Below are 9,221 nucleotides of genomic sequence, written 5' to 3' on the forward strand. Positions count from 1 at the left end.
ATCTTGCGGGGGCATGTTAAGATATGAAATCCTTTTTTGATATTATTTTTTGAATATGAAATCTTTTTGATATCCTTTTTATTTTCATATCATCATACCAACTGTAGATGAGTTGGTATTCCATGATTCTTGCTCTATCAAAGATTGTATTTTTCCTTCTCTTTATAAGCGTGTACAATCTATAAATTATGTGATATGAAAAATCATCCACAAATTGTGAGCTTCTTCTTCGAGAAATGGCAACGAGTACGGGAGTTACATGAATAGTGATCAGAGAGCTGCTGGGCCCGTTGGAGCAGGCAATGCTACTACCTATCAGGTCAAAATCGCTTCTCCATCCCAAGCATCATTTGCTCCTCCAACCAACAAGTTGTTGTAGAATCCCAGAGAATTCATGTGTTGTGGGATAGAACTAGAGTGATTCTGACATTTCCTTTTCTTTCCTTTTCTTTTAATTCCGAGTTTCTTTGTATTTGTAATGTCGCTTGTCCTATATAAGAATTTCTTTCAACCAGTTGGTATGGTAACTAGACCGAAATCACGATACACATGTTCGCCTCCGCGTTATGTCATCTATATAATGTGTAATAGACTTTGCTTAAACATGGATCTTTTGTGTATATTTATGGGTTTTGACCATTTAGATTGGATAACCTATAAAATTCACAATACCCAATATGATTTCCTTTGTCCATTTAATCAATTATTGAGAATTAATTAGAATTTTCTTTTGCTGGTTAAGTGAAATGACATAATGACTAATTGTTTCGTCAATTGTTTATTTCGCTAAATACAGGTAGTAATTACATAAATATTATTTATATATTTGAACCGGGGGGTTTGCTTTGAAAAGAAAAAGGTTGCGACCATTATGCTTGAGCAGATCTTGCGCTTGTCTGAATATGCCTGCAGATGCAGCTTTGGTATGATTGTTTGACCAAAAAAAAAAAAAAAAAAAAAAAAATCGAAGGTAATGCAAATGCCTTTAGTAGGGTTATGATTATTCGACCGGAAAAAGAAAGAGGTTATGATTGGTTGGATTTGGTATTTGCTCTAATACAACTAATTTAAGTTGTTATATAAGTAGCTTATGAAGTTTTCATTTGGTAGTCCATTAAAAAGTAAGTCATATTTATCGATTTTACACTATATTTGTTGATAATAACAAAATGTGAACCTAAAATACAAAAGAACAAGTCAAACAGAATTTTAATAAATTGGTATTAGAATAGTGAACAATTTGATTTGGTTGTAGGGGAAGTAGAGCTTGGTCAAGCCGGGGGTGGGGTGGGTTTATCCCCGTTAGGACCCCCGTGGGTTATCATTACTGGGTTTTAGGTCTCTAGTTGATTCCGATAGACCCCCAGTGTTTCACGCCCCCTCCTCGGAATTTTCCCTGGGGGAGGTTCCCTCACATGGGCTTGAGGGGGTGAACAATTTGATTTGGTTAATTCAATTACAAAAATGTGTGTGAATCTTGAAAGAAAAACGAGTATTACTAAGATTGTACCTATTTTGAACTTAACCTACCAAAATATATAGGTACATATTTTAAAACCCTAGATTTAAAATGTATTCAGTTTTTCGCAGTTAAGGAATGGAACGAATTTTTTGTATAGGGAAATCAACCGAAGGATCGAAAATATAGCGACCTTATTAGGGTATATATTAGGTTCATTATCAAGCGTACCGATTCCGTTATCGAAACTCGCAAACTATTCTATATAAGTCGTGACATCAATAATGTTGATATATAAATGAAATCCTCCACTAGCGGCAATGGACGTAAAAGTGAATCGGTGAATGTATATCGTCGCTCTAATTTTCTTTTCCTTTTTCGACAAGACATCACTCGATTTGTTCACACTTATCTCATAAGCTATTCCTAGGCATATCAGTAGTGCCGATGGCCATTATTTCAGCGTTTTCCACCACGATCTCAGATTGATGGACCATCGCTATTCAAAAAATAAAATAAAATAAAAATTAGACCATGTAACAAGAAAGGTTGATTGAGCTAATGTGCTAGAGTAGAGGTACATCAAATCTGGCAATCTCTAATGGGCATCCGTCATAATTGACCTGACAAGTTTTTTCATCACTGCCCAGATTTCAGGTTGTGCCAAAATTATTGCACCATAACATGATCCTAGCCATGATCCCATTCAAAATTGAAATACAAGACATAAACGGGGCATGATCTTATCCACCCTTGACAGTTCACCTGAGCTAAAAAAAGACTAACATCCAGGGCACATACCATATCTGCCCGGTATCCCAAAAAATAAATTTGTTACCCCAGATTCGATTACTATTAGGAACCAGCGGACCTCAATCATCATCCGAGGAATCGCAAGAAGAGAAGGCAACAAAATCTTCTACCTCGCACTATATAAACCCTTATCGCCTAAGGGGCAACAAGGGCCCCCGCGGCAAAGATCGTCCAACATTTTCCTTCCGGAGCGCCCCAATTCCCTTAGCCATGACTAGAAAGAAAGCCGCTCTGGCGTACATCGCCAACGACGCCGCGAGGAAAGCCACTTTCAAGAAGAGGAAGAATGGCCTGATGAAGAAGGTGAGTGAGCTGAGCACGCTGTGTGGGATCGAGGCGTGCGCCATCGTCTACAGCCAATACCAGGCCGAGCCGGAGGTGTGGCCGTCCACGCTGGGGGCGCGCCGGGCCATCGCAAGGTTCAAGAACATGTCGGAGATGGACCAGAGCAAGCGGATGGTGAACCAACAAGAGTTCATCCGGCAGAGGATCGTGAAGGCCGAGGAGCAGCTGAAGAAGCAGCTTCACGAGAACCGGGAGAGGGAGATCGTGCAGGTGATGTACCGGGTCCTCGTCGGGGAGGGGCTCCAGGGCCTGACCATCGTGGATTTGAACGACCTGGGGTGGATGCTGGACAAGACCGGGAAGGAGATCGAGGAGAGGATCAAGAAGCTGAAGAAGTCCGCGCCAAGCTCAGAGCAGGCAGCGTCGGCGGAGCTGCAGGCAGATAAGGCGGCTCCAGAGAACCATGCTGCCTTGAATGATGTCGTGGCCGTGGAGGGCCTGGAGGCCACGCAGAACCAGCCTTGGTACATGGACTTGCTGAAGCCGCGCAACGAGGGCGACGCCTTAAATCTCGGCAGGAATGACCCGATGCCGTCGTACCCATACGGAAACCCTGCTCCTTCATGGTCCGACTTCTACTTCCCATGAAGGAATTTGGGAGTGTTTAATTTTCTCGGTAAACATGAATAAGATGAAAATTAGGAGTGTCCGAGAAACGGCAACGAGTACGGGAGCTATACATGAATAGTGATTAGAGAGCTGCTGGGCCCGTTGGAGAAGGCAATGCTACTACCTATCAGGTCAAAATCGCTTCTCCATCCCAAGCATCATCTGCTCCTCCATCCAACAAGTTGTTGGAGAGTCCCAGAGAATTTCATGTGCTGTGGGATAGAACTAGAGTGATTCTGCCATTTCCTTTTCTTTCTTTTTCTTTTAATTCCGAGTTTCTTTGTATTTGTAATGTCGCTCATCCTATGTAAAAATTTCTTTCAACTAGTTGGTATGGTAACCGGAGCGAAATCACGATACGTGTTCGCCTTTCGTTATGTCATCTATATAATGTGTAACAGACTTTGCTTAAACATGGATCTTTTGTGTATATTTATGGGTTTTGACCATTAGATTGTTCCCAATACCCAATATGATTTCGGTTGTCCATTTAATCAATTATTGTGAATTAATTAGAATTTTTTTTTCTTTGCCGGTTAAGTGAAATGACATAATGACTAATTGTTTCGTCAATTGTTTATTTCGCTAAATAAAGGTAATAATTACATAAATATTATTTATATATTTGAAACGGGAGGTTTGCTTTGAAAAGAAAAGGGTTCCGACCACTATCCTTGAGCAGATCTTGCGCTTGTTTGAATATGCCCTGCAGATGCAGCTTTGGTATGATTGTTTGAAAAAAAAAAAAGAAAAAGAGGTTATGATTGGTTGGATTTGGTATTTGTTCTAATACAACTAATTTACGTTGTTATAAATTAGCTTATGAAGTTTTCCTTCGGTAGACCATTAAAAAGTAAGTCATATTTATCGATTTTACACTCTATTTGTTGATAATAACAAAATGTGAACCTAAAATACAAAAGAACAAGTCAAACAGAATTTTGATAAATTGGTTTTAGAATAGTGAACAATTTAATTTGATTAATTCCATTACAAAACTGTGTGTGAATCTTGAAAGAAAAACGAGTATTACTGAGATTGTACCTTTTTTTAACTTAACCTACCAAAATACATAGATACATATTTTAAAACCCCAGATTTAGAGATATTCAGTTATCCGCAGTTAAGGAATGGAACGAATTTTTTGTATAGGGAAATCAACCGAAGGATCGAAAATATAGCGACCTTATTAGGGTATTTATTAGGTTCATTATCAAGTGTACCGATTCCGTTATCAAAACTCGCAAACTATTCTATATAATTCAACACATCAATAATGTTGATATATAAATGAAATCCTCCACTAGAACGGACGAAAAAATGAATTGATGAATATATGTCGCCACCCTAATCTTCTTTTCCTTTTTCAACAAGACATCACTCGATTGGTTCACACATATCTCATAAGCTATTCCTAGGCATATCAGTAGTGCCGACGGCCATCATTTCAGCGTTTTCCACCATGATCTCGGATCGATGGACCGTTACTATTAGAAATATAAAATAAAATAAAAATTAGACCATGTAATGTGAAAGGCTGATTGAGCTAATGTGCTAGAATAGAGGCACATCAAATCTGGCAATCTCTAATGGGCATTCGTCATAATTGACCTGACAAGTTTTTTCATCACTACCCAGATTTCAGGTTGTGCTTCTTGCACCAAAACATGATCCTAGCCTTGATCCCATTCGAAATTGAAATGCAAGACATAAATGGAGCATGATCTTATCCACCCTTGACAGTTCACCTGAGCAGAAAAAAAGACTGTAACATCCAGGGCACATACCATATCAGCCCGGTATCCCAAATAATAAATTTTGTTACCCCAAATTCGATTTCTATTAGGAACCAGCGGACCTCGATCATCATCCCAGGAATCGCAAGAAGAGAAGGCAACAAAATCTTCTCCATTTAATAAAACGATCTTCTACCTCGCACTATATAAACCCTTATTGCCTAAGGGCCAACAAGGGCCCCCGCGGCAAAGATCGTCCAACGTTTTCCTTCCGGAGCGCCCCAATTTCCCTTAGCCATGACTAGAAAGAAAGTCACTCTGGCGTACATCGCCAACGACGCCGCGAGGAAAGCCACTTTCAAGAAGAGGAAGAAGGGCCTGATGAAGAAGGTGAGCGAACTGAGCACGCTGTGTGGGATCGAGGCGTGCGCCATTGTCTACAGCCCGTACCAGGCCGAGCCGGAGGTGTGGCCATCCACGCTGGGGGCTCGTCGGGCCATTGCAAGGTTCAAGAACATGTCGGAGATGGACCAGAGCAAACGGATGGTGAACCAGCAAGGGTTCATCCGGCAGAGGATCGTGAAGGCCGAGGAGCAGCTGAAGAAGCAGCTGCGCGAGAACCGGGAGAAGGAGATCGGGCAGGTGATGTACCGGGCCCTCGTCGGGGAGGGACTCCAGGGCCTGACCATCGTGGATTTGAACGACCTGGGGTGGATGCTGGACAAGACCGGGAAGGAGATTGAGGAGAGGATCAAGAAGCTGAAGAAGTCGGCACCAGGCTCGGAGCAGGCTGCGCCAGTGGAGCTGCAGGCAGATAAGTCCTCGGAAGAGGACAACGGCGAGGCGGCTCCGAAGAGCAACGCCGCCTTCAATGATGTCGTGGCCGCAGAGGCCATGCAGAACCAGCCTTGGTACATGGACCTGCTGAAGCCGCGCAACGAGGGCAACGCCATGAGTCTCGGTAGGAACGACCTGATGCCGTCGTACCCGTACAAAAACCCTACTCCTCCATGGTCAAACTTCTACTTCCCATGAAGGAATTTGGAAGGGTTTAATTTTCTCGATCCTTAGTGAAACATGAATAAGATGAAATTAGGAGTGTCTTCGTTGGTCTAGGGTTGTGACATTTGTTGTTTATCTATCCATTTCTATGTCGCTTTGGTTTACACAATCAGTGTCTAGCTTGTTTCCTGTCTTCCTGGAGTGTTATGAGATGATTCTCGCATATTCATTAAGGAATGAAATAATTCGTGTTCTGTTCGTAGACATACTACTCCTGTAGATTCGCTAGTTTTTCAGTTACGTAAACCCGAAACCGACACGACAGCCGGTTGTAGCGCTACACGCGCATCAATGGGGGATTCACGCCCCATGCTCTTGTCAACTATAGCACGTGATAGATCACCGTGCGTTCTCTACACGCGCAACGAAGCCGTCGTTGGCGCGGTACAGCATTTTCCAAAACTAAATCAAGTTCTAGGACTCAGATGGTAAGCAAATGAGCAAATGATTTCTCTGGGATCACCTTCCCGTTTACAATCCGATTAGGGAAATAGAATCCCACCACACCGCCCATGGAAATAAACGGAAATGAAGCCAAATCGATCTTGAGCAAGTGAGTCATTGTCAATAGCACGAAATGTCAAGAAGATCTAGGCGACGGTGTAAAAAAATAGGCTGAATAGAAAAATACCCTTCATGCATGAATAGATCCAATTGAAAATATAAATGCGAAAATTTTTGTATTTAAAATTGCATTTTAAATTTAATAGCAATCTAGAAAATGGAATTTTCGAAAGCGCTGCGAATTGAACCAGCGCATTTGGATGAAATAGGTACTTGAATTAAAAAAAATGTGTATATATATGTGTGTATATATATATATATATGGCAAATAATCTACGTATATCGTGAAATTAATTATGTTGTCCACTCGGGGGATATGACATAAGAGAGGGATGATTATTATTTCCATTCTAGGAAAAAAGGCAAAGCTGGCTGGAACAATGCTATGACTAAAGAACAAGCGTTATCCATATATATTGTCAATTAAATAAATGCTACGATGTGGGGACCAGCTCCTTTAATAATCTCAACCTTGATAAAATGCATGTATGGACCTATGTAAAGTTAAGTTCAAAAATACATTTAGAGCGAATTAGGTAAAGTTTTTCTCACCAATGTTGGAAATTCGCTCGATGGGATCTGCAAAGGTAGGGGCGTTTAAATAGGGGAAACGACATTCATAGTTGGCCAACTAATAGAAAATGCAAAAATGACAACGAAAAGACATTGAGAAATTAAAAAACAAAATTTAAAAAATTACAAGTATGAAAATTTTATCACTAAAATAACATTTCCATCACCACCAAAAAGAAATGGACTTCAATATACCCATAGCATCAATAATGGTATGTAACATATCAATTTCAATCATAGCACTAATTAATTATAGGTAATTAAATGAAACAATTTACAATATCAACAAAATTCAATAGAATTTAAAATTTGGTCACTTTGGTGATTAACAAACCATTCTTAATTGAATTTTTAATATTGTAAAGTATAGACATTTACCAAATTGCACCTAAGAGCAAAATCATAATTATAGCATAGGGGTAAAACTGTAAAATCATAACTCTAGAGGTGGCAGAACTATAAATTTAACATCCAAGAGCAAAATGGTAAATAACTAGCCAGAGTAGAATCATAATTATTTAGTAGAGAGGGCGGGATCATAAATAAACATCGAGGAGGGCAAAATAATAATTATTTAGCAGAGGGAAGGGGCAGAAATATAATTCAATGAATAAGGGACATAACTGTAATTTTAGAAAGTAGGTCCATGGCTTAAGTGCCAGTACTCCCTTTTTTCAATGTTGGCGTCGCTGCTAATATTGGAAAGTCTCTTTTAAAAGAATTTCGTTCATATTGAAACTTGATTCAAAGCTCATATATAATCCATGCAAAAGTTAGGATATGATTCCACAAGTATATCAGTCAAGTTTCACTAAGTCTTTCACCGTGTGAATTAACTAGAGCCACAAAGTTGCTGTTTATGATTAACACATGACCTCTCATTTATCGCAGATGACCGATCAAATTGTTCAGAGGGTGCAATCCAATAGATCATCCCTATCTTTCATCTTGACTTCATTTTCAGCAGAGGCGCCTTCAATAGCCTACAATCTATGAATCAATGGAGTTTGCATCTTTGCGTGTGTCAAAAGGCCAATGTTGCTCTTACCATCAAGCTTTTCAATTCCAAACTTTGTAGTCGGGGCATTGATGTTTGTTCGATGTACACGATTCGATTCGGCCACTGCGAGCTACATCCATTGTCCGTAGGTTTGGGGGGAGGGAATGAATTTCTGACTATTGGTTCACGAGTTTCAATGACGGATTTGGTTGGGGAACGTTTGGGAATGCCGTATGAAGAAGCTACATGGGACCATATTCGTAAGGTGTTCGGTCCAAAGTTTTGCTTAGAAATTTATTTGCTCAAAACCTGGTGTGAGCCCCCTTTGATTTGGCTCTGGCACTTTCAAGAAGAACAACTTCGCTCAATTACTAAATATTTTTTAGGGTTAATACCCTGAAAAACCCTAAACTGGTACACATGTGACAAATTTACCCAAAACTAATTTTTTGACCATGAAAAACCCCAAACTGGTACATCCGTGACAAATTTACCCCGACTAACCATAAAAAAACCTAAACTGGTATATTCATGACAAATTTATCCTAAACTAATTTATTTGACTACAAAAAAAACTCTAAATTGATAAATTTATGACAAATATACCCTCCGCTAAATTCAATTAATACAAAAAAAAAATCACAAAAATTGTAAATTGTGACAAACAAAGCGTAAAATCCCAAATTGGTATATTAATCAACTATCACGTGTCATTTAACTTAATAATTTGACAATAAAATTTAATAAAAACTAACATAGGGTAAATTTGTCACAAGTGTATAGTTTTGGGTAAATTTGTTAAAGGTATACCAGTTTGGGGTTTTTGGTGGTCAAAAAAGTAGTTTGGGATAAATTTGTTACAGGTGTACCAGTTTGGGGTTTTTCAGAGTATTAACCCTATTTTTTATCCTCAATTTTTTTTTTTTTAAATAATTTACATGCCTTTTTCATCTTCTTCAATTTGCAAAATTCACAAAGAAAGAGGCGAGTGCTGGTTGTTGGAAGTTTGTTTATAAAACAACTAAGTGTATGTTTCCTTGTCCCACATCGGAAATGGGGA

The 9,221-nt window shown here is 39.5% G+C and overlaps 2 protein-coding genes across 2 annotated transcripts; both read left to right on the forward strand.

The window, feature by feature from the left end:
• Positions 1 to 2,434: 2,434 nt before the first annotated feature.
• Positions 2,435 to 3,205, forward strand: LOC104444521 (agamous-like MADS-box protein AGL80). The gene has a single exon (XM_010058202.3). The coding sequence runs from the start codon at positions 2,483 to 2,485 to the stop codon at positions 3,203 to 3,205; it is 723 nt and encodes a 240-aa protein (XP_010056504.1). The 5' UTR covers positions 2,435 to 2,482.
• Positions 3,206 to 5,259: 2,054 nt separating this feature from the next.
• LOC104446417 (agamous-like MADS-box protein AGL80) lies at positions 5,260 to 5,997 on the forward strand. Its single transcript, XM_010060273.2, has one exon. The coding sequence runs from the start codon at positions 5,260 to 5,262 to the stop codon at positions 5,995 to 5,997; it is 738 nt and encodes a 245-aa protein (XP_010058575.2).
• The last annotated feature ends 3,224 nt before the right edge of the window (positions 5,998 to 9,221 follow it).

The sequence above is a fragment of the Eucalyptus grandis genome, chromosome 5 (genome assembly GCF_016545825.1).
Source record: "Eucalyptus grandis isolate ANBG69807.140 chromosome 5, ASM1654582v1, whole genome shotgun sequence".
NCBI lineage: Eukaryota > Viridiplantae > Streptophyta > Magnoliopsida > Myrtales > Myrtaceae > Eucalyptus > Eucalyptus grandis.